The sequence below is a fragment of the Danio aesculapii genome, chromosome 6 (genome assembly GCF_903798145.1).
Source record: "Danio aesculapii chromosome 6, fDanAes4.1, whole genome shotgun sequence".
Lineage (NCBI taxonomy): Eukaryota > Metazoa > Chordata > Actinopteri > Cypriniformes > Danionidae > Danio > Danio aesculapii.
The window spans coordinates 49,172,630-49,198,916 of record NC_079440.1 but is presented as its reverse complement, the minus strand read 5'-3'; the positions used below and the strand labels follow the sequence as shown (position 1 = coordinate 49,198,916).

Here is a 26,287-nt window from a genome sequence, read left to right as displayed (position 1 = left end):
TCACGTAAGATGCACTTTAATTGTCCAATAAAAATGCAATATGGTCGGTCATATTTCATATGCAGAGTTCGTCATCCTACTGGAAATGGCAAGGCCTGAACAGGACAGTGTCTACATTTAGGATGAGAGTGACTTTAATGCTAAATACTCTTGTTCTTCAAATAAAAATGCAATTCTATAATATAAATTATCCAAAATATGCACCAACTGGGATGCCGTATATCATTATTTTGCTTATGCAATGGCACTAATAGATTGTATCTGGTTGGCAAAGAATTTCTACATCACAATTATTAAAAAGCATACATTTAAAAGCTGCAAAATATAGTAAACAACTCTTTTGCAATGACTGGCGTCACACAAAACAATAAAAGTTAGTTTCACGTCCAGTCAGAAATATAAAATGATATATGAATATCTGCTCCATGGGCCGGGCTGGACATCCCCACCCCACCCCCACCTGAGCTTTTCAAATAAAAGCTTTAATGTGACAGCTGATTGATTCAACTGCATGGACGGTTTCCATTCGGTCCACCAATGTTCTGAAATGAACAAGTGCCGCTGACGAAGAAGCTGAAGGAGCAGCGAATATTTAAAGTGAGTTTTTATTTTCTTTGACATGCAGCACCTCACTATTTCTAACAGGTCACTCTTCGTTATGCAGTTCATCAGTTCTTGAATTATGAATTAACAATGAAAACAAATGTTGCATCAATAATTGTTATCATTCATCTCGGAAAACTTGTGCATAGTTTCATTACCGCAATGGGAATTGAGTTGCACCTTAACAAAGAGGGAAAAACCTTTAAGGGTGATGTGTTACCTCGCAAAATCTAGAATAGACAAACATCTTAGTGGTTGTTTGAGGTTGATCACTGCTATGAGAATCACTCCCATCCGCTTCATCTTTCGAATTAGAATGTTACTTAAAAAGTAAATGGGTTTCTAGTTGTAATGTCAGGGTTTCTACAGGTTTGATCAAATCAAATTTAAGATTTTAAGGCCTTTTTAAGACCATTATGAATAAAATTTCAGACTTACACAAAGCTAAACGCTTTGTTTTTTTTAATGGGCCAGTTTAAACATTAAAAAAAAAACATTAAAAGCAGATGTTATTGTGAGGAAGATAATTAAACCACGTGTTTATAACTAGAAATAGACTTGGTAAATAGAGTTAATAAATAAGAGTTAATAAACTTTTGCTAAAACTTTTGAGATGGAATGAAAGTGATTGGATAGGTGTTGGCCCGATTGGGTAGCTTTACATGGGGTTAGGAAGACCTGTTTAAAATGATTTAAGATCTACAACACAATATTTCAGTGAATTTAAGACTTTTTAAAGCCTAAGATTTAGATTTAGAAATTTAAGACATTAAGACTTTATGACCCCGTGGATGCCCTGAATGTAGTGTAATGTAATGTGGAAATCTTTACAATTCTTTCAAATTTAGAAATCGTGTCAAAAAAATAAAAGCAGAGTGTTCTATAAAATATCCAAATATCTTGAACAAAAAACAAAAACAAAACAAAAAGTCTTTAGCATTTAGTTGAGAAGCAAAATTAAGATAACACTAGTGCTGCACGATATTGGTAAAATCTGACATTGCAATATTTTGTTTTAGTTATTGCAATATGAATATTATTTCACCAGATGATTTGAATAGCTCTATTTGGAAAGATTTTGTTCGTTTAGATCAACTGGGATGATCAAGTCCTTTTCTTCTTGCAGTGGATCTGCAGACGTTATAATAAAAGCAAAAATCAAAAAATATACAGTGCTTTATGGTTTTCTGGGGAGTCTAACAGTATTCAAGTACAGAAATTGAACAATCAAATCACTGTATAAATAATTTTAAAATATATATTATCTATTAATATCTTTTAATCTTAATAAATAATGTATTTCTGTGATGTGACTATTGCAGATACACACATTGTTTTAATATATACTATTTAACATATATAATATTTAATATATAACAATCTAATATAAAAATAATATACATTGTAATGTACCTTTCTTGTTATATTATTGTACCATTACATAAAATGTAACAATATTGAACAGGCTATAATTCTATTTCTGAATTTAGATTAATTAATTTACTTAATCATATTTCATTTAGTGAAAAACTGGCAAAATGTCAAAAAATGCTATCTCAATTAATTATTTCCATATTAAACAATAACAATGTATATTTTGATATCAGTTATTAATGCTTCTAGAAGCTTCTAGAAATAGTATTCCAACAATGACTGAAGCCACAAATTAGAGGCTATATTAAATAGCATAACCTATTTGGCATCTCTAATGTCAACACACTTCTAGACTTCCATTGTTGCACATTTCTGCTGTGTGATTGGCTCATAGATCAATATAGAGTAAAAAAGACCAGAGCTTTGTTGCATTTGAGCATCGTTATCGACTTGTATTTTATTGCGATTCCATAAAATATAATTTATCGGCCCAACCCTACTTGGTCCTTAAACGATAGATGAATGGATGGATAGATGCATGGAAAGATGGATAGATAATTAAAGACAGACAGATGGACAGATATAGATTTATTTGCTTCTGTGGATCTTTTATCGGTTTTATTTGACTTTACTTTTTCATCTGCAACAGAGAGACAAAATGTCCGTCAGCCAGAGAGAAGCTTTTAGATATAGACTGTACAGCTTGACGCCAGAACTCTCAAGATCAATTGACAAATAGTCAGGAAAAATGAGCAATCTGAACGGAGGTTAGGACCCCAGATCCTCATCATCCCAGTCTTATGGTGGAGGGCCTTTGCTTCAGCTGCAAAAGAAAGTCATTTAAAATCTGCTGCTTTTGCCTCTGCAAAACACGGTTACTAAACATCTGAAGATTTCTTTTTGTGTGTGCTAGGTCGTTTTGAGGCACACATAATTTCGTTTTGTTCTCGTGTGATCTGTCAAATGCTGGATAACTGTTTCTTTCCCCTTTGGCCTTGTAAAAGCATTGCTGAGGATCCAGTGAATCTTGGAATGCCAATAAGTGTTTAACTGCCAGTCTAGTATTACGCCATGTGTGATATATATGAAATCAAATTCTTAATATATCTTTACAGGTTAACTTTTAGAAGGTCATGGCCTGATGAATCGTGTTAAGGACCATTAGAAGTAAGAGGGAGTACGGGACCACTTCAGTAATACTTGCTTTAATTACTTAATCTCTCCTAATTGAAAAGCAGGAAATGTGGAAATACTTTTAGGGCCTACTCACACTATGCCATCCGATCCGTGCCCAGGCCCGTTTCCCGGATCGTTTGAGAAGTGTGAGTGCTCTGAATCGGGCTCAGGCACGGTATACTTGGCTGGCCCTGGCCCGGTTATAAGAGGTGTGCCAGAGCGCGGTTCACTTGAGCTTTGTGTGCGAGTGCAAAACGCACCAAAGCCCGAAACTGAAAGCGAGACGTGACTTTTAAGGAACGGTTTCATATGGATTTATTAACTGTTCTTTCTGTTCAATTAACCCAAACTGTCATAGTTTATAAAAGGTGCAAACCCCTCACTGCATGAAAGCTGCGCACCTTCAACAAACCTCCTAACTCCTGCAGCACAAGGACTTTGTGATCATTTATGAGCGTCAAAAGTGGCTGATCTGTTCAGCGAAATATTTGATTGCGTGTCACTGCATCCCAAACGACTAAAACAATATAACTAAAGAAATCTCTACCGTGCTGAGTGAGAGTGCTTCTTAAACTGAACAGAGCATCAACGATGACGTAAGCGTGCCCAGGCCCGAATGTAATGCGAGTGCGGGCCGTCTAGGGAGACGGGAGGGGGGACAAACGTGCTGTGGCCCGGTTCAAGGCAACTGTACATAGTGCGAGTATGCCCTTAGAGACACATTCACATTTCTATCAATAATATTCACCAACATAGAGATCGACAAGCTGATCTTACTTTTTTTAACATTCATTCATTCATTCATTCACTCCCCCGCGAACACTGGGAGAACATGCAAACTTCACACAGAATGGCTAATGGGCCAAGCCGGGACTCGAACCAGCAACCTTCTTGCTGTGAGGTGATAGTGCTAACCACTGAGCCATTGCGTTGCCCTTTTAACAATTTATTTTTCATAATAAAAAAGAAAAAGAAAAAAGTTTATATGTTATTAATAATATTCTAGATTTGAGATACAGAAGGTAAATCTCATAAGCAATTCACCGTTGTTTGAGGAACACCTATGCTAAAATTTCATACTTATGTTTACTTATTTGATACTGATATTTCTACTATGAAAATTCATCATGAAATGGTCTAATACACTACCTAACAAAAGTCTTGTCATCGATCCCAGTTTTAAGAGTAACAAATAATAACTTGACTATCTGTCTAATTGATCATTTGGAAAAGTGGCAGAAGGTAGATTTTTTTGATGAATCATCTGTTGAACTGCATCCTAATCGTCAAAAATACTATAGAACACCTATTGGATCCCTTATGGACCAAAGATACTCACAAAAATCAGTCAAGTTTGGTGGAGAAAAAAATCATGGTTTGGGGTTACATTCAGTATGGGGGCGTGTGAGAGATCTGCAGAGTGGATGGCAATATCAACAACCTGAGGTATCAAGACATTTGTGCTGCTCATTACATTACAAACCAAAGAAGAGGGCAAATTCTTCAGCAGGACAGCGCTCCTTCTCATACTTCAGCCTCCACATCAAAGTACTGAAAGCAAAGAAGGTCAAAGTGCTCCAGGATTGGCCAGCCCAATCACCTGACATGAACATTATTTAGCAAGTCTGGGGTAAGATGAAGGAGGAGGCATTGAAGATGAATAAAGAATCTTGATGAACTCTGGGAGTCCTGCAAGAACGCTTTCTTTGCCATTCCAGATGACTTCAAAAATAAGTTATTTAAGTCATTGCAGAGATGTATGGATGCAGTTCTCTAAGCTCATAGGAGTCATACACAATATTAACACTTTTTTCCACTGCACTTCCACTGACTGTATATTCTATACTGTAGATTATTTCTGTTAAGTGACAAGACTTTTATCTCAGCAAAGTCAGACCTTACCGTCCTAAAAATCAAGACATGATCATATTTTATTTTAGTAAAATAAGTGTAATCTATAGGTCTTTGCCTGTGAAACAAGCTTCTGATACCAATTGATCAACTAGAAGTCAAGTTATTGTTTGTTCTTGCTAAAACTTTTGTCAGGTTGTGCTTTATATTTGGGGAAAATAAAACTATAATTTTAAGTTTCACTACTACTTTGTAATTATTTTTCTGTACACATTTTTCTTGTATTTTTGCATTTAAAACAATTGTTTAATTATTTCAGAAAAAAAAATATATATACACCATACTTCAGTGTGAGATTTATCAAACAAAGCATTCTTTTGGTGCATCAAGCACAGTAATTACTACTATCTGAACACTTCAGTAGTTAAGCAAAGAATTTAATTTATTCAGAACAAACACATTTATACTCAACCACATCGCTTTGATGTTACTTTCCCAACAACTTTATTCTCTTAATATTACAACTTTCATCTCATAATGTTAGCCTTTTATATAATTGCTTTTACTTTCAAAACACTAACTTCTAGTTAGTCTGTGAATGAGGTCAATTGCAAGTTTCATAAATACAGATTCTGTATAACATTATTCTAAGGCCAAAGGGTTCACAGACTGCATTTCTAAACCTTTATGTGTTATTCATATACAGCTTAAAGTCTTAAAGTGACAACTGGAATATATTCCGAAGATGCCACAACCTGCAGAAGAGATTCCTGTTGGTCAGGGTAAGTTATATTAGCAAAACAACAAAATAATTGTTGTGATTCCCATGCAATGACTAAATTACACTATTGAATACATCCTTTGCATACACAGTTGAAGTCAGAATGATTGGCCCTCCTGTGAATTTGTGTTTCTTTTTCAAATATTTCCCAAATTACATTTAAAAGAGCAAGGAATTTTTCACAGTATTTACTATCATTTTTTTTCTTCTGGAAAAAAGTCTTATTTGTTTCATCTCTGCTAAATAAAAGTTGTTTTTTATTTTAATTTTTTTAAACCATATTAAGGTCAATATTATTAGGTACCTTAACCCAGATTTTTTTCAGTTGCCTACAGAACAAACTACTGTTACACAATAACTAAACTTGCCCAATTAACCTAGTTAAGCATTTAAATTGCACTTTAAGCTAAATACTAGTATGTTGAAAAATATCTGGTAAAATATTATGTACTGTCATCATGGCAAAGAAATCAGTCATTAGACATGAGTTAAAAACTATTATGTTTAGAAATGTGTTGAAAAAAAAATATCTTTGTTAAACAAAAATTGGGGGGGGGGGGGTGGGTAAACAGGGGGCTAATAATTAAAGAGGGCCCATAATTCCGACATCATTCTTATATTTTGGACAAAAATATTTAGGTGTTTGTATATTGCTATACTGTGTTTGAAAGCTTCTAGCACTACAAAACCAAATCATCTGTATCAAATTACCACCCTGCAGTCTTTAGATCAGTGAGCTACCAAGAGAACAGTCTGATTTGTTTTTTTCACTTTTAACACATATATTATAAATGCACCTTCAGGCCTAAAACATTTAGGTAGTGTTAGCTTACACTTCATTTCGATAGCCCCTCATTAGCTTTGGTTTGGACTTCAAGGGAACATTGCCCTCATGTGGTTAAACGAATAAATATCAATCATGAAGGCAGTGCATCCTTCAAAACACAACTGCCACTTTTATATGTTGGTGTCTTAAATCACTAATGCAAACCATTTAGTATTTAATGAATGCATGATTAATGCACATGTCTTTCAGTGGAGATCAAGAAGAGATCGAGAGTGCCTGGTGTTATGATCACCCAATATGTCAAGGAACTGCCACGTGGAAAATCTACACCAGATTTCACTAGGAAACCAATTGCCTTGACAGTACAAGAAGGTATTAATAAAAATAATGGTTGTTATTCTTTGTGGTATAAGTGTTGCAGGTTATAAAGCATCACCCCCACCCAAAGAATACATTTTATACATTATTTAAAAAGAGTTGCTCAGTTGTTAATGCATTTATAATATAATTGATAAATAGTCCTATAGCCTACTGTGAATTTGATTAAACATTCATTCATTTAGGTATACTGAAAAAGCAGTAGCTTCAGGTAGTATATCCTTCATAAGTGTAAAACTCAGACATGATGAATGGACTGCTTTTTTCAACTCTAGGCAAAGTAGCCCTTTTCAAAGCGGTTGTGAATGGAGATCCAGCACCGACTGTAACATGGGCTCGCAACAAGGGTGACACTACTGATCCAGAACAATATAAGCCACGTTATGACGAAAGGAACAGAGAACACCTTTTAGAAGTAAATAAAATATGAGCAATTCCAGCGTTATGGATGTTAACATTATATTGAATATTCCGTTTATATTTTCGAGAACAACTGATCACAGAGTTAAGGGACTAGAAAAACATCAATCTGTAAACATGTTTTGTATTTTAAATTAGGAAAAAAGTCTGTATACACTATACTTTGTCGAAATTGTGTAAATTAAACTGCATGACCCAAAAGAAATAACGATAATCAAAAGGATAAGAGTTGGTTCTTTACAGAACAAAAATTTATGATTTTATTTTATATTTTTGCATTTGAGGAAAAAGTGTCGTTATGGATGTGACAGATGTGAAATTGCCACTGTGAGACTTTGGTAAATCAAATATAATTGTTTGAAAACATTGACAGATACATTTTTGAGTATTTATAAAGTACTTTAAAATACTTGCTTACACAAAAAACTAAAAAGCGATTTCCGTATTTTGGTGAAAACTTGGCAAGGTTGACTTTGCATGGAATTGCTCATATGTATTAATAATTTGGATCTGAAATTACAAGGTCATTCAGTAAAATATGTTGTGGTGAAGGATACAAATAAATTCTTGTTTAATTTGCTGTTTTGAAAACAACAGATACCAAATGTCCAAGTAAATCAGGCAGATACGTACAAATGTTTTGCTACAAATACATTTGGACAAGCAGTGTGCACTGCTACGCTGAGCATATTCGCAGGTAGGCAACCTATTCATTTGACAAAGTGCAATATTGAAGAACATTTAACTCTTTTCAACATATTTATTCCATTTGTAGAAAGCAATTTGATTTGTCATGCAAGTGGTTATTATTTCTTCCATCTTTTCAGTTGGATTCAAGAAAAAGCAAACTGATGCATCCTCAAATAAAGGTGAATATACTGTAATCGTCCTGAAATGATAAATAAATGCAACGAGGAGTGTTTTATACATTTACGTTGTATTGATATTATACAATATTTCCTTTTTTGAAGATGGTGAAGCCAATGATCCTGAGGACTTCAGAAAAATGCTGAAAAAGACCAAGTAATTGTTTTCCTTCAAGGAATCAAGTGTCTCTTACAAATCAAAGTTGCTTTTTCTCACATTCTCAAAATCTCTTCATCTAGAATTGTCAAGAAGAGAAAAGAAGAACCCAAGAAAGAGGGAGAGATTGATCCAAAGTTCTGGGACGTGATGTTAAATGCCAAAAAATCTGATTATGAGCGAATCTGTCATGAATTTGGAGTCACCGACTATAGGTGGATGCTGAAACAGCTTAACCTAAAGAAAAAGGAGAAGGAGGATGAACAAGCGAAGGTACTGTCAAGAATGTAGTCATTTGATCTCTGCGTCTTGACATTGGGTTATCTAGCTGGGAGTCATACTGCTTTAGTGATTTTTTTTATTCTAATATAACAGCATTAAAGTACAAAATTTTCCTAACTTATATTCATTTTATATCTTACAGGTGGTTGAAAACGTTGACAACATGAAGCCGATTGAAGTGAAGACAAGCGGCAGAGCTGAATTTGAGTTTGATATGAAGATTAGAGACCCCAACAGTAAAATTTATATGTACAAAGTAAGTTTAAAAGTTTTTACATTGATAGTGAACAATATAATGTAGCACACAAAAAAGCACATCCAAAACTTTTTTTTTTCAGAACGGTGAAATGCTTGATTATGGCGATGGCTCCGATGATTCTTGTAAACACAATATGAAGAAAACTGGCGATAAGTACTTGTTTAGCATCAACAATCTTGGCTTAAATGATGGTGGACTATATCAAGTTGATGTTGATGATGTCAACATCATCACAACAAAATTAGAAGGTAAGCATTTCAGTTTTAGATTACTTGAGCACTTTTTGGCTTCAGGGTTTCTACAGATTTTATCAAGCAAATGTAAGACTTTAAGACCATTTTAAGACCAAAATGAATGAAATTTCAGACTTACAAGGCTAAGCGGCCAAGTTAAAACTTTAAAAAAATATATAAAAGCAAATGTTATTGTAAGGAAGATAGTTAAACCATATTAATAAGTAAATAGTTAATAAATAAACACTTAAAACTTTAATTGAAATATATTGCTAGTGGTTGGATGTGTGTTGGCCCAATTGGGTATAGCTTTACATAGACATGGGAAAATAAAGACCTGTTTAAAATGATTTGACCTACAACACAATATTTCAGTTGTTTTCAGTAGTTTTTTGAAATTTAAGATAAATTAAGACTTTTTAAGACTGCACAGAAACCCTGGGCTTTTCAATTAAGTGTAATCATATGTTTTACGAACAATTTCCTCGCAGTTCCTGATGTGGACTTTGATGGCAAGCTAAAAGATGTTAAAGTGGTTGAGGGTCAGGATGCAGTGTTTGAGGGTGTTTTTTCTGGCCCTGTACCACAAATCACCTGGTGTGTCAATGATATCTCCGTTGAGCATGGAGACAAGTACAATATCACAGTCTCCGAAGACAAGCTCACCCACAGATTAGTAGTAAAGAACTGCAAAATAGAGGACAATGGTGTGTACACAGCTATTGCTGGGATTAAATCATCCAGGGCTACACTTGGTGTTAATGGTAAGTCTTCAAGCAGAAGAAACCAATAAACAAACACATTCTTTCAAGATACCTCAGTATAAGATAATATTCTGTTATTGTTTGTTATGCTCTATGCAACAACAACAGAGGATCCTAATGCCATGGGCAAAGGTCGAGGTGGTGCAGGGGATGGAGCAGATGATTTTGCAAGATGTCTGGCAGATGAACAGGCCAGACTGCAGAGAGAAAGAGATGAAGCAGCCAGGAGAGGCAAGGGTACAGATGGGAGAGGTGATGGAGCGGATGGCCATGATGGAAAGCATGGTCATGGTGATTCAACAGATGGTCGTGGTGATGGAGCGGATGGCCGTGGAGGACTTGGTTTGGGAGACAATAGAGATGCGTCAGGAAAGTATGGAAAAGGACGAGACAGTACAGTTAGAAGTGGTAAAAATGGAAAGAGCTCTGTAATGGGTTTGGGAGGAGATGGATTGAGTAGCCAATCAGCCATGGTTGGATCTGGTGGAGATGGTGCAGGTACTATATATATATTTTTTTAAATGCACATTTATAATAACAAGTCAAGTTAATTTAGTGCATTCAAATACATCCATTTCAGATGATAAATTGCACTTCGCAAGTGGGTTAACAGACAAAAATGCCCTCCGTGGCAAACCTGCAGAGTTGGTGTGCAAACTTAGTACTGACAAAATTGATGGAGTGTGGTATAAAGATGGAAACAAGGTATGTTTTTTGTTTTTTATTAAAGCAATATCACTGACTGGTAAGCCTGAGTTTGACATTCATTTATCTTTTTTTTTTTCAATTAGTTGACTTCCAAAGATGGAGTGGTGATCTCCAAGGATGGTTGCACACATAAGCTCATTGTCCAGAATTGCAAAGATTCTGATGCAGGTCTATATCATTTTGAGGTAAATGGTTGCAAGACAGAGGCGATGGTCAGAGTCGGAGGTAATTACATAACATTTTCTCTTTCTTTTATTTGTCTAAACAAAGAAATTACTGTCTGTTTGGTTTAACAATAACCTTTTCTGCTGTTTACACTGCTTGTGTATTTGCCAGATCTTCCAGAATTTGACCTTGATGCTTTAGGAAAGTTCTCCAACCCAGTAATAGTGAAAGCAGGCCAGAGTGCATCATTTAAGATGTCATTTTCCCCACAACCTTCACTGGAGATAAAATGGTTTAAAAATGGCTCTGAGCTTCTTGATGGAGGTTCAGTGAAAGTGGTAAAGGAAACAAACCACAGTCGTCTTCAAATCAAAGACTGTCTGCGATCAGATACTGGCCAAATCCAAATTAAGCTAAAGAACCCTTTTGGTTCTATTGAAGCTTTATCAAGTCTTACAGTACAAGGTGAATATAAAATATGGAATTTAACTGTTAAAAAAAACAAAGAGCCTACTATATTTTTTAAAGACATGCATCTGTGCCTTTCACAGACAAGCCAGGTCCGCCTCGAGGCCCAGTAGAAGTGAATGAAACCACATCATCAGCCCTTGAACTGAAATGGAATCCTCCGAAAGATGAAGGTGGCTCAGCAGTGACCAACTATATAATTGAGAAGCTACAGGTTGGACAAAATACCTGGCAAAAGGTTGGGGATATTTCAGCTAGCCATCTTAACTTCAGAGATAGAAGTGTGTCCCTTGGCAAGAGGTACATCTATCGCATCTATGCTGAGAATCCCGAGGGCATCAGTGAGGCTCTGGAGACTGACAAAATCATGGCTGGCTCATTATGTAATCTCTTTAAGTCTTTACAAGATGTATTTTTCATACTGAGGGGTACCTATATCATGTAATATTTTTATTAATTTTGTTGGTAGTGTTCCCTGGTCCACCAACCAGGCCAAAGGTGGTCAGTGCTTTCAAAAACTGTGTTAACCTATCATGGACTCCACCAGAGAAAGATGGAGGGAATAAAATCTTGGGGTACCAGATAGAAAAACGCAAGAAAGATACAAACCAGTGGGTGACTCTGAACCCAGTTAAAGATCCTATCAAAGGTAATCCAAACTGAATGAAATGATATCATTTCCAACTCTACACAGTAAAAATGTTGAGTCCTGAAAACGACTGCTAGGATGCATCAATAAATGACCACTATCTCAAATTCTTACAGGACTGAAGTATGGAGTGAAAGATGTGTCTGAGGGGTCAGAGTATGAGTTCAGAGTAATTGCCATTAATGCATCTGGAGCTGGGGAACCGAGCCCTCCCTCTGAAATGGTCTGCGCTAAAAACCCCAACAGTAAGAAACAATGCAAAGTATTAAAATAATATCTGAACTAAGGTCAAACATATTTTCTGATTTTGAACTTTTCCAGTGAAGCCCCATTTCAAAGATCCTGAAGATTTTATAGTTGTGAGATCAGGAAATTCTATCAGAATCAAAATTAACTATGAGGTAAGAAATCCCCATCTATAAAATTTACATTTCCCCTGCCTCGGTCCAGTCAATTTTCTTCAAAGGATTTTTTTTTATATCCCGCACACAGGCCGCTCCACTGCCAGAAATTAAGTGGCTTAAGAACGGTGAACCTGTATCTCCCTGGAACAAGATAATTCATGATGATGGCACCTGTACGCTCATTGTCCCCTCCTCAAAGTATTCAGATTCTGGTGTCTATACCATTGTGGCTAAAAACTCAAGTGGGCAAGCCAGCTTTGACATAGAAGTCAGAGTAACAGGTAAGCTCATGCCACTCTTGTATGTGATGTTAAAAACACATTTAACTATTTTTTATAAACGTGAGAATTCAAATAGATACAAACAAGTCACCTTTTACAGCATACAAAAAATTCATTGGCATTACAGGATCTAAACATTAATGTTTTGTAAATCAGCAAGACATACTCCAATTCATAACCTTGTATGTCATTTTTGATGCTTTAAAGTCTGCACAAACTTGAAGTTGCTGAGACTTTTTTTTCAACATGCTGATGTACTTTCAGCTGAAATGGAGTTGAGTAGGAGGTGCTTTCTGTTTGCCCATCATTCCCTTGTAACAAACTAGGGGGGTTAAGAATATGGTGGCTGCAGCTATCAAATAGGCGTCACGGACCGCCACTGCAAACATGGAAGCAAATGATTTTTGACTTTGACTGAAGATTTCCAAAACAAACAGAGTTTTTTCAGTGGATTATTTTATATTTCATGTGGATTAACCTTTGGATAAACACAGCAAATTTTGATTTCACACGGACCACGATTAATTTACAACAACCCTAAAAATAAAATACATCAGAGAAACAGAGTTAATCTTAAATAAAACAACTATTGTTTAAACATTCCTATCCCTATAGAATAGTGGTGTAACAGATCACAAATCTCACAGCTCGGATCACACTACGGATTTTGAGTGACGGATCGGACAATTTTTCAGATCAGCAAAAAAGGGAGGGAACAAATGTCATTTGCTTTGCATTTAAACAAAAATATTACTGCAAAAACCATTGGTTTTAACAGAATTAAGAACCTGTAACTTTAATAAAAATAAAAAACAAGAACCAGCTGAAAAAAAAGAAAATATTCAATATGAAAAATGATCTTTGCTACTGTTGCTTATAATGCCAAATATAGAAATCTAACATCTTGTACAACATATCATATTTATTTTCAATTAATGATTCAACAAATCACACATAAAACATGTTTCATTATAGGTTATAATCATTTTTGAAAACCTATTCAGTGACATCATTTTGATGGTTGTTTGCCGCCACCCATTGGTTACACTATGTAATTGCTACAACATTCTCCAGCGTCAAGTTCTATTAAACGGTGATTTTAGTCTTTACCATAAACATCAGTGTTTATATCTGAACTATAAACTGTTCTCCCAGTACTTATGTTATTTAATTATTTGTAATGAACTGAAAGTGTAAAAACTGAATCTTTATTGATCAAAAGCAGATTTAAATGCAGCGCTTCGAAGGATATTAAACAAATTCAAATCATTGTTTATCATTCATGTTGTGTAGGTTTGAATAGAGAACACGATCTTTTAATGTTTATTGTGCAGCTTTACACTAAATGCATTAATGCAGGCTAAAACAAACAGTAACAGAAAACAACTTTAATTTATAACCTAAAAAAGCATTTAGGTCCCACCACAACTTTTTCCGTCATCATTATATTTTACAGGGAAGCCAAAATGTTACATGTGATTTAAATGACGCGGGAGGAAATCTCTCTGGACTTTTTATAAATGTTGGATAAACCTACAAGTACAAAAAAGTTATTAAACCGCAAATCATCTGCGTTCTGAACTGTGGCTTGCGATCCGTACAGATCATGGATGAACTGTGATCCGTTACACCCCTACTATTCACCTTATTCTCCGCGTATGAGCGGGCGCAGCTATTTGAATCTTTTTGGCTCGAAACTTCCGGTCTCATTAACTTCCATTCATTTTTAGAGGTTAAAAACAGCTCGTTCTGCTGCTTGATGTTGTAAACTGATATTTTCTTATTATATTATTCTACTTTTTATGTACAGTCATGCAAACACTTGTTTGTAGAGCGAGTAGTTTGATCGTTTTCTGCCATTTATTATTTCTAGTCATTTCTCCCATAGGCAACTGAATTGGAAATTCTAAAATAATCGCAAAAACGAGCGCACTACCGCATTGTAGAATAAGGGGAATAGAATAATTCTTCTTTTTGTGGTTATAGATGAACCCAGGCCTCCAGGACCAGTGGAGTTAGAACAGCTGGTTTTTGGTAAAGTCATTATCAGATGGTTGCCATCTCCAGACCATGCCAGAGATGACAGACTGCACTACATGGTGGAAGAACAAAACTCCGACAGCCGCATTTGGCGCACAATAGCTGACCACCTTCTCTGCACAACCTACACTACCACCGTACAACCAGGTCGTGAATATCACTTCAGAGTCTATGCAAAAAATGACATGGGACTTTCTGATCCTTCAGATTCACCAACGTGGGGTGTAAACAGCAATAAAGGTGCGTCGCAAGATTGCTACCATTCTAGGCTGCTGTATTGCACAACACTAAATACTTACATCCCTTCTTTTCTTCCTGCCATCCAGTTCTAGCACCCTCAACTGTGCCAGCCATGGTAACCCTAGAAAAGCCACCATCAATCCTGGTTCCACTGAAACTCCACTCTCCGCCAAAAGGATACCAGTGCTACATGACCTGTGCTGTCCGTGGTTGGCCCAGCCCATATATTGCATGGTACCATAATGGGATTTGCATCAACTCCGACAACAACTACTACATCACAAATGCATTTGGCGTCTGCTCAATCTACATCCTCAGAGTCCGGCCCGAAGATAGTGGCGAGTACAAAGTGGTGGCGGTCAACTCACTTGGCAGAGCAGAGTGTTCTTCGACATTAAAAGTGAAAGGTATGACAGCTGCGGTGATCGTTTCTAGGCTTGAGAAGCATTTACCACAGTCACCTGATTTGCATGCTGGTTTGTCCTTTGTGAATGAGTCACGTTGCTAATAATTTGGAACATGATTACGTAATGCAAATGGCTAGATTGGTCTACAGCCCGTGCCAGAGCCTGTCAAAAAGTGACCCGGAGGGCAAATATGGACCGTCAATCATTTTTATGCAGTCACAGATTGATTTAGACAAATTAGCTGCACCGCTTGATGCATTAGAGCGCTTTCTGTACAAATCTCTATGCTGAGTTCAGAAGCACTCAGCAGTCTTCAATTAAAAATAGAGAACTAAAACTAACTGAAGAAGACATTAAAGTGGTGTTTGCTGTATGCACCTTTTAATAAAGCTGAAAAAATGTGTGTAAAGTATTTTTCAGTCCTGAAAAAGAAAGTTGAAAATAACTGATACTCATGTTAATACATTATTTATTATATTATACACTCACCGGCCACTTTATTAGGTAAACCTTACTAGTACCGGGTTGGACCCCCTTTTGCCTTCAGAACTGCCTTAATCCTTAGATCCTTAGTGGCATAGATAGCACTGGAAATATTCCTCAGAGATTTTGGTCCATATTGACATGATAGCATCACGCAGTTGCTGCAGATTTATCGGCTGTACATCCATGATGCGAATCTCCTGTTCCACCACATGCCAAAGGTGCTCTATTGGATTGAGATCTAGTGACTGTGGAGGCCATTTGAGTACAGTGAACTCATTGTCATGCTCAAGAAACCAGTCTGAGATTATTCGCACTTTATGACATGGCGCGTTATACTGCTGGAAGTAGCTAACAGAGGATGGGTACACTGTGGTCATAAAGGGATGGACAGACCAGGCAACGTTTCTCCAATCTTTTATTGTCCAATTCTGGTCAGCCTGTGTGACTTGTAGCCTAAGTTTCCTGTTCTTAGCTGACAGAAGTGGCACCTGATGTGGTGGTCTTCTGCTGCTGTAGCCCAACTGCCTCAAGGTTTGACATGTTGTGCATTCAGAGATGCTCTTCTGCATACCTCAGTTGTAACGAGTGGTTATCTGAGTTACTGTTGCCTTTCTATCAGCTCAAACCAGTCTGGCCATTCTCCTCTGACATCAACGAGGCATTTTGTGCCCACAGAACTGCTGCTCACTGGATATTTTCTCTTTTTCAGAACATTCTCTGTAAACCCTAGAGATGGTAGTGCGTAAAAATCCCAGTAAATCAGTAGTTTCTGAAATACTCAGACTAGCCTGTCTGGCACCAACAACCATGCCATGTTCAAAGTCACTTAAATCACCTTTCCTCCCCATTCTGATGCTCGGTTTGAACTGCAGCGGATCATCTGGACCATGTCTACATGCCTAAATGCATTGGGTTGCTGCCATGTGATTGGCTGATTAGAAATCTGTGTTAACAAGCAGTTGGACAGGTGTACCTAATAAAGTGGCAGGTGAATGTATAACAGTGACTATGTTTACATAGACACCAATAATTCGATTTTAATGCGATTAGGACAATACTCTGATTAAGAGTCCACCATGCAAACAGCAATTTTTGATTAATTTAATCAGATTAAGGTCATAATCGAATTAAGGCATGTGGAGTATGCCGATTGTAGTCGCATTATTGAAGTGCAGCACAGACATGTAAACACCTTAATTGAACTATTACTGTCATGTAGGGCTTTTCGCCACGTTGTGTGACAGGATAGTCCAAACACACACACACACACACACAAACACAAACGGCTGTTTGACACTCACTGCACCTACAGAGTCAGTGTAGAACACAGACACTTGTATTGTAAAATGCTGAGGTTTTTTTCTTCCATTCAGCATGCGGTATTAACTTCCAATTAAACAACTTCTTCAGTCTTTCAAAAGTTCATTGTTGCATCCAATATCTCGTTTGTCACGGGGGGCATGCCCGAATGAAAGTGAAAGTGCCAAACCGCAGTTAAAGTCGACAAATTAATAATGAAACACCCGAAATTACATGAAACTCCGGAGGAAAATGTGGATAGCGCGGTGACGCAATGATGTTAATCGAATTATGTGCTACAACATGTAAAACGAGATCATGAAAGAAACATTCAAAAAGCAACTCATGTAAACACCTTAATCTTTTTATTGTCTTAATCAGATTAAGGCAAATAATTTGATTACTTTAATAAGATTGCTTTAATATTTTTTGACAAATGTTTTTTGTTCTATTTAGGTTTTACGAGAAAGCCAAAACCTTGTAAATTATTCTTTGTTTTCCCTCTGGTCTATGTTTCAGATTGATCTTCCCTCTTCTGGATCTGCCAGCTTCTGCCACAACTAATTTCATGCATAAATTTTAAGAGAGGGCAGTAAGTGCATGAATATAAATGAAGACAACTGTGGGCGTTGCAACTGAGGACATATATAATGTGCTACTATACACCATGTGATGTGTAGAACTAAAAAACAGACAAATAATTGTAATGTATGTGAAATTTACAATATACAAATAAACATATGATGAAACGCATCCTTTCAAGCATTATTATTTGAGACTTTTCATGGCATCTTGGATAAAGTTATGAGCCAGTTGAACTCTACTGGACATTCTTCTTGGAAATGGCTGAAAGAGCTTCACAGACATTTAAATCGCACACATGGTCAGGCCTTATTCTTCTCAATAAAATGACAAAAATTCCAACAAGACATGCAGCACTTATATGTACAGTGACATTTAGGTTTATAATGTGAGAACATGGAATTGTTTCAAATTGCAACATGAATAGTTCCAGTCCCAGCATGGATCCTTGCATAACCAGCTCTAATGTCAGCAGGCATCCCTGACTTCCTAGAGATTGAAATTGAAACCACTATCAAAAGGCAGATATGTAGTGCATAGCCTAGATATTTGATTTTAGCACAACCTCAAATATAACTTTAGTAGTCTGAGATTTTTAATGCATACACTAAATTAACATTACTGTAAAACTGAACAGATAAATACAGCATGATTATGCTTTATAGGCTGCACGAAGCTCTATACAAGTTACTCGAGTCATAGGAGAGACTTCATTCATTCATTCATTCATTCATTCATTCATTCAGTTTTCTTCAGCTTAGTCCCCATATTCATCAGGGGTTGCCACAGCGTAATGAATCGTCAACTTATCCAGCATATGCTTTACACAGTGGATGCCCTTCCAGCTGGAACCCAGTCCTGTGAAACATCCATACACACACACTGCGATCCATTTCACCTATACAACATGTCTTTGGACTGTGGAGAACACCTGAGGAAACCACTGAGGTAAAGTGGGTTTATTAATTGCATATTCTTTCAGTGACAACTTACGACATGCTCCCTACATTGTTTACCATGGTACTTAGAATATTCGGTCTGAATTCTCATGCAAGTATGACTAGAAAACAACATTAGCACTCTTTATTTGACTGTGAACAATGCTTTGATAGTCGTTGGCTGCTAATATGATTTCACTTTTTAGAATATGCAAATTTTTTTTGTGAAATTATATAATTATGAGAGAAAGGCAGAATGTTTGAATATAAAGCTAACTTTACCTCAATGAGGAAACCCACGCGAACACGGGCAAAACATGCAAACTTCACACAGAAATGCCAACTGACCCAGCCGGGACTAGGAGGGAGATATTTGTAGATTATTATTTAAAGGTCTGGTTTTCTTCCAAAAGAGAATTTTAGAATATTCTGGCCACTAATTACCTCGAGTTAATGTGTTGTGACAGAGCCATGACATCGGCGTCGCCACAAACTCACCTCAGTAACATGAGTTTGGCTAAAAGCTATAGCTAGATATCAAAGCTAGATATAAAAACTCACCTGAAACCAACACTGTCTTGACGATCCTATGATTGTACAAACACGTCACGTAGGTACTGGACACTGGCATTTTTTTTTAAGAAACAGAATGTTTTTTGCAGATGTCAAAAGCTCGCGCACGCTTTTAGATTTACCGCGCTTGTCTCAACTTTAAAGATCGCGCATGCGCTTTAACAGCTTTGCGCCATAAAGATTTTAGTAGTACGTCATCAGCACAACACATAAAACACAGGTAAGGAGAAGGCATGTCTCAAGAAGATTAACGATACTAGTCCAAAGAGAGATGTAAAACTGCTTTTATCATGACAATCATTAAAGCTATTCTATCTGATCTCCTCATCATAAACTTTTATGGTCTAACTATACAAACCAGCTCCTCTGATTTTGCTTTGCATTAATGATCAAGTGTCTCTGTAGCTAATTGGATGTTAACATCCGGTAAGAATATTAAGAACGAAAATAAGGGAAAATATCACAGTCACAAGATCTGCTGTTTTCCACTATAATGCATTACATTCACACACTCACGCACGCACGCACGCACGCACACACACACACACACACACACACGATATTAACCATTAAAACAGTACATTTTAATTAGGGCTGCACAATAAATCGTTTCAGCGTTGATATCGCAATGTGTGTGTCTGCACTAGTCACATCACAAGATATGCAATGTTGAGTTGTGATTATAATAGATCATCACAACAGTTAAGAATACATGAGATTTCGTTGAGTCATAGCAAAGTAGAACCAAAACAAAGTTAAAGTTTATCATTTACAGTACATGTGTTGTTACAGGCATTTCAAGAGAGTTTAAAGCATCCGGGCACAAAAAAAAGTACATTTTTAACATTAATGAGGAATTATTTTATTTAATCAATAAAATTAAGTGTATATTGTGTTATTTTACATTTCATTATTCAATTCCTATACCCGAATATCAATGTTTGACGCTCCGGAAAACCATTAAGCACTGTTTATTTTTCATTGCTCTATTGTGATTATTTTTGCTTGCAATTTTATTATTATTTTTCCCTTCGAAAACCACCCCAATCAATGCCAATTAATGATTACTTTCTAACTAGAGCTATTCAAGTCATCTGGTGAAGGTGGATTCATATATATCGCAATATATATTGCAGAAAAACAAAATATCGCAATGTCAGATTTTTCATGCAGATCCGTGCAGCCCCAATTTGAATGGTTTTTAGAAGATCGTGCAGCCCCAATTTTAATTCTAGAGTATTTTTGGACAAAAACCCTGAAAATGTTGTTGTTTACCCACCAAATACAGTTTCTAAAATAACCATTAAAACCACACAAATTAGGTATCTTTCTTTTTTCAACAGGGATTTCCTTAGATGTTTCAATTAATTTTGGACTTTTGCAGAAAATAAGTTTTGTGGCCAACAGTAGTGTATTGTTTGTTCATGATAATCTTCAAAATGGAAGGCAACATTTATGAAGCCTAAATACAACCACAAAGTATGTCTTCTTTTTTCAGTAAAAGCTTTTCAAAGCAAATCATAATTTGGTGTTACCAATTTCTGTCATATTATGTTATTTACGTCACATGACACGTTCATGAGTTATTTCAGTCATTTAACTTACAACATCGGCTGCCAGACTAACCAGAAGTATTAAATGCTAACTCATTTTAGGCTAGAAAATATGTCATATGGGTTTTATTGGGGTGACATGATGGCTTAGTGGTTAGTACTGTCACCTCACAGTAAGAAGGTCACTGGTTTGAGACCCGGCTGGGCCAGTTGGCATTTCTGTGTGTTTGCAGGTGCTCCGGTTTCCCCTACAGTCCAAGGACATGTGCTACAGGTGAATTGAATAAACTAAAATGGGCATAGTGTTTGTGTGTGTGTGTATGAACGAGTGTGTATGGGTGTTTCCCAGTACTGGGTTGTGGCTAGAAGGGCATCCGCTGCGTAAAACATATGCTGGAAGAGTTGGCGGTTTATTCCACTGTGGCGACCTCTGAAATAGAGACTAAGTCGAAGGAAAATGAATGAATGTGTATTATCGGGCCCAAATAATGTGTACACTTGACACATTGGGTTGCTCTGTCTGGGCATGTAAACCATGAGCATGATCAGCTCCTGTGCATGTGAAATGCCACCTGCTACATACCTAGAACATAAATAATAATATCGATTTAATATGTCATTGTGCTATAAATAACACAAGAATGTAACATAGACTCTCATATATGAAGGAACATTGCCAGACACAAATATGTTAAATTGCTAAGATGAGTGCTGTATTCCAACATCACTTATTTCTAATTTTACAGAGCCTGATGTAAGGTCATTACACATGGTTGTTAGATGTTGTAACTAACAACCAGATCAAATACTGTGATAAAGTATAAATGAGGTGATGTTACATCTTCCTGGCAAAATAATCATCATCAGCGCAACTTGAATGTCACTTTCCCTATTTACAGAATGAGTTTGACCATGGACCATGGACAGAGTCCCCATCCCTTTGCTGTTGTAAAGCTCACCAAAATAACAGATTTAATGTGACAGCTAATAAGCCTGTAGTGCTTGAGAGGTTTCAATTTGGCCCACTGCTGTTTTATTGCTGAACAAAATAGAGAGACTGCAATAAATTGTGGGAGTCGAACACGGTTGTGTTTGACAGAGCAAGTTAGCTACACGTGAAGGTGAGTTGCTTTTGCTTCTTTCTTTTAATACTTTTTTTTTTGAGATAAAAGTGTTAAAATGTATAATTTTATGCAGCAAATATTAGTAGTAAATATTATTTCAAAAAAGATTTCAGTTGTGGCTTGATATGTGGGAAACTTAACAATGGTTATGATTCTAAATCAAGATGGTACTCTTGCTGTGATACTGAAAACTGTTTTAGATGCTGTCAAACAATGTTAAAGTGCTTTCTTCTTTATGTATAACTGACCAAGTAAAAAAAGAAAAACATTTTTAATTTAATATAGTAAAAGGTAAAAGGTCTGTAATAATATGAAACACTTATATTGTCATTTTTATTACATGCAGACATGTTGCCAGTCAAAGTACTACTCACTTATAAGTACTAACAGTGGTTTTACATTATGCTACTATTTTAATTAGTATTTTAGATGCAAATTACCCTCCTAGACTACAGTGTTATTGCTCTGGTAGCACATCTCTGAAACGTTTAATGAGGTATGTGACCTATCAAAAGCTAAGGGGTAAATACTAGTCCTGCGCTTGTAAACTCGTTGGTAAAGATCCCGTGTGATCTTGTGAACATCAGTGTGCTGTTAAAAAGATATTATGTCAGTCTTGTGTTACTTTGCATGCAAAATGTATAATATCACCTCTTAATATATCTTTGGTTCTTTGACTTCACAACTGGTACAGTTTTTGCCTATTGACAATATATAATGAATTTCCCATGTGGTTAAACGGATGATAATTCTGCCATCATTCACGAATCCTTCACTCATTTAAAACCTATTTCACTTTCTTCTTTTGAACACAAAAAAAGATCATTTGAAAAAAAGCTGCTAGCTGGCACCCAATGAAATCCATCATTTAAGTTCCATTTCCATGGAAGTCGATGTGTGCCAGAAACCATCCCAAAATATATCTAACAAACAAAGAAATAATATATTTAACAAAAGAAAGAAATCCATAAAAGTTTAAAACCACATGGGGAAGAGTCAACGATGAGGTCATTGTAATTTTTGGGTGAACTATCTCTTTAAGAAATGTCAAAGAGTTTTAGTTTGGCAGTGAGTTTGGCGGTGAGTTTGACGATGTTTTCCACAGAGGACGCACTACTTGAGTTTTATTATTTTGTTAAGGGTGCATTTATGGCACAGCGGTTGATTTCCACGAGGTAGGGACATATAGCTGTCTGATAGGGTTTCATATTCCACATATCAGCACTTCATCGTTGCTTTCAAGAGTTCTTGACTCACAAGACAATAAATAACTGAGTTAATAATTTCAGGGGTGCCCAAACTTTTTCTTATGAAGGGCCAAAAACCAAACTTGATTGAGCGCTGTGGGCCGAGGGTAAATATACTAAACTATTACATTAAAGCTGCCATAGTAATTCCCTAATTTATTAATATTGAAAAATAAATTGAAAAAATACTTCAATCATATTAATATTTTTTTTACAATTTATAATGAACTTCTTACAATAAAAACATAAACAAACACATTTATAACACAATGGTGTTCAATGCTGAATACTCGAGTCAAACTGCACCTGCCTTGATTTGCCCATCATTGTCTTGTGTATTGTCCTCTATCTTCAAGTGACAATATTTACATTTTTAAAAATCTGATTTATGTACAACCTTTAATTGAAACATTTAATTTCAGTTGACTTTTTTGTAGCTCAACAATTAAACAAAGAAACAAACAAAGGTTACGTTCAATTAGAATTATATCTCTGTTGAAGGCATTTGCCACAACCTTCATTGTAAATTTCTTCTCAGATGGGATGGCGGGCAAAATCAAAGGTTACCATGGGCCAACTTTGGTCCGCGGGCCCTACTTTGGGCATCTCTCATTAATTTAATAAGATAAATGCAGGTAAAGTGGGTAACTTTTTCAGATAATCTGTCATTGCCATTTCTAAGGTACCACCAGTGGTGTAAAGTATTACATATACTCAAATTACTGTAATTGAGTAGTTTTGCACAGGAAGTATAAACTACTTAGTAGTTTTAAAAGTCTGTGCATTTTCTCTCCCTTGAGTAAATTTTTAGTGCAGTATTGATACTTTTAATCCACTACTTTCCTTCAACCTGCAGACACTAGCTGCCTCCCAAATGGCATATACACTATGCACTTATGCACTATGTACTTATGCACTTACACACTCAACAGCATAGTATATCTATGTAGTGTCGTCCTAAATCGAACACTAATGACGTTTGACAGTTTCCAAACTCGTGAAATAAATTACCAAACTACCCAATAATACCTGCTATTAGCATAACCGCATTCACCATCGGGAGATGCTATAATCACTCTCATAGGAGAATGTTGCCTTCACAATGCAAAATAAATAAAATTATCCAACATGTGCGCCCGATAGCTCCGTCCCTTCCGCTACATGAGCAAAACTGGTCGTTGAGTGCGTGAAGTGTTCATCATTACACACTTCATTTTACCGGATGAATGAGTGCATCATCCGGGTAATTAAAGTGAACTTACTATTTGTAAAGTTTTCAGTGTGAATGCACTACTTACACTAATTATACTACAAAATGACATAGAATAGTGCATAAGTATACGATTTGGAACACACCTACTACTTTATTATTTTCTGTCTATGGGGATTAGAAAAATCAGTCCTGTGATTCCTGTCCAATCAAGGTAAATCACATCATACTAAACTACCTCAAGACATGGGGGATTTATAATTGCAGCAAACTGGAAGCATTAAAAGTGTCCAAGAAGATGTCCAAAATCCTTACACACAATGGCCCAGAGACACGCAATGACCCAATGTCTTGGAGGGCTGGTGTCCAGGAGAGTTTAGCTCCAACCCTAATCAAACACACCTGAACCAGCTAATCAAGCTCTTACTAGATATACTAGAAACCTCCTGGCAGGTTTGTTGAAGCAAGTTGGAGCTAAACTCTCCTGGACACTGATGAGAAGATGACGGATGTTTACTGTATGATGACTGAAATGGCCTTAAACACCCAGCAGGCACAGGACGTCAACATGACGTCAGATTGACGTTGTACCCCAGTGTCATGGGGACGTTGCATTTTGTTTGGAAATAAAAATCAGGTTGACAGCAGAAGCCAATGTCAGGTCGTCAAAGTTCAACCTAAAATCAACTGAATATCAATGTCTAATGTTACAGCTTGACGTTGTGTGGGCGTTACCACTATGACGTCTATCAGATGTTGGATTTAGGTGGCCATACCTGACAAATAAATGTCATTATGTGATGTCAATATGATGTTGATTTAAGATGTTGGCTCGACGTTGGATTTTGATCACTTTCTAACCTAAAAACAACCAAAAATCAATGTCTTTTGACTGTGTTATTGGACATCAAAATAACGTTGTCCTTAAAGTTTGGTCACCTGATATCACAACCTAAATCTAACCTAATATTAACATCTTATGTCGTTGTGTGCCTGCCGTTTACACACATCCACAAATTACATGTAAATGCATCAGCTTTTTACAGCGTAATACTCACTACCACTACTTTTGAGTTCATTTGAAAGGGCTACTTTTACTCATATTTTGAGTAATATTTACTACAGATTTACTACAGATACAGATACTTTTACTATACTTGTACTACATTTTTGGGCAAGTAATGGTACTTTTACTTGAGTATGATTTTTCATTACTCTTTCCACCACTGGGTACCACCCCTTTTACAATTCATTCCTTTTATTCCGAATGTGTAATTTACCAAGCATTTTGGCAAACTGGAGCAATCCTACATATCAGTTCCACCAATTTAATTAGATTTTTTCCTTTCGATTTAATTCTCCAATTTAATTTTGATTGAATTCTCCTTGATATTATGTCAGAACTTAGGAAACCATTTTGTGCCATTCCGTTTTAATTGTTGTGTTGTTATTGTTGTTTTTGTTTTGTTTTTTAAGATTAGAGTGTTGACTTTGGCCATAATACTCTTAACCACACCCATTAGTTTGCTATGAGGAAATGAAGTATGAGAAGAAAGCCCCGCCCCCGAGTCAACATTCCATTTAAGTTGCATTTTGAATGCATCAACATACTGAAATCAAAGTCTCATTAATTTACGATTAAATTACAGTAAAAAACAGTACATTTTAATAAGGGCTGCACAACCCACATAGAAAGAACCTATATGCAGTATATATGCACATATATGACAATATATACGCTGCATATATATATGCCACATATAGGCAAAATTGAGGTGCATGCATGTGTATATACAGGCCATATAGGTCTCCTGCATTGCTTCTTTGTATCCACATATAAGCCCTATGTCCATACAAGATGTCTCCTAAATAGCTCATATCTCACTTTGGTAACTGTCATACATGATACCTAGCTCATATGTTCTATTATTTATGCAATAACTAGGAACTAACTAAAAAATGCAACAAACTTATATACTGTA

The 26,287-nt window shown here is 36.2% G+C and overlaps 2 protein-coding genes across 3 annotated transcripts in view; both read left to right on the top strand.

Moving 5' to 3' along the window:
- Positions 1-494: 494 nt before the first annotated feature.
- On the top strand, positions 495-17,831 carry igfn1.4 (immunoglobulin like and fibronectin type III domain containing 1, tandem duplicate 4). 2 transcript variants are annotated; one of them, XM_056460422.1, is made up of 23 exons: positions 495-597; positions 5,711-5,786; positions 6,822-6,944; positions 7,226-7,365; positions 7,968-8,067; positions 8,198-8,239; positions 8,342-8,393; positions 8,477-8,666; positions 8,818-8,931; positions 9,014-9,182; positions 9,659-9,931; positions 10,040-10,429; positions 10,512-10,636; positions 10,723-10,864; positions 10,976-11,269; positions 11,356-11,655; positions 11,742-11,921; positions 12,038-12,166; positions 12,243-12,322; positions 12,414-12,606; positions 14,593-14,886; positions 14,973-15,293; positions 17,598-17,831. In XM_056460422.1, exons 2-23 carry the CDS (start codon positions 5,750-5,752, stop codon positions 17,600-17,602), a joined length of 3,693 nt encoding a protein of 1,230 aa, XP_056316397.1. In that variant the 5' UTR covers positions 495-597; positions 5,711-5,749; the 3' UTR covers positions 17,603-17,831. The 2 variants fall into 2 exon arrangements, with proteins under 2 accessions (XP_056316397.1, XP_056316398.1); XM_056460423.1 differs by lacking the exon at positions 495-597 and adding an exon at positions 3,121-3,144.
- Positions 17,832-21,745: 3,914 nt separating this feature from the next.
- LOC130231046 (immunoglobulin-like and fibronectin type III domain-containing protein 1) overlaps positions 21,746-26,287 on the top strand; it is a 31,870-nt gene continuing 27,328 nt past the window's right edge. The window contains exon 1 of the mRNA XM_056460421.1: positions 21,746-21,845. The gene's annotated coding sequence lies outside the window, so the exon portion shown is untranslated. The remainder of the gene's footprint in view (positions 21,846-26,287) is intronic.

Excerpts from the sequence above, each read along its gene's own strand:
- igfn1.4 (XM_056460422.1), top strand. The coding sequence starts at position 5,750 with ATGCCACAACCTGCAGAAGAGATTCCTGTTGGTCAGG. Across the intron at positions 8,240-8,341 it reads TGATGCATCCTCAAATAAAG|ATGGTGAAGCCAATGATCCT; the intron begins GTGAATATACTG and ends CCTTTTTTGAAG. Across the intron at positions 8,932-9,013 it reads GTAAAATTTATATGTACAAA|AACGGTGAAATGCTTGATTA; the intron begins GTAAGTTTAAAA and ends TTTTTTTTTCAG.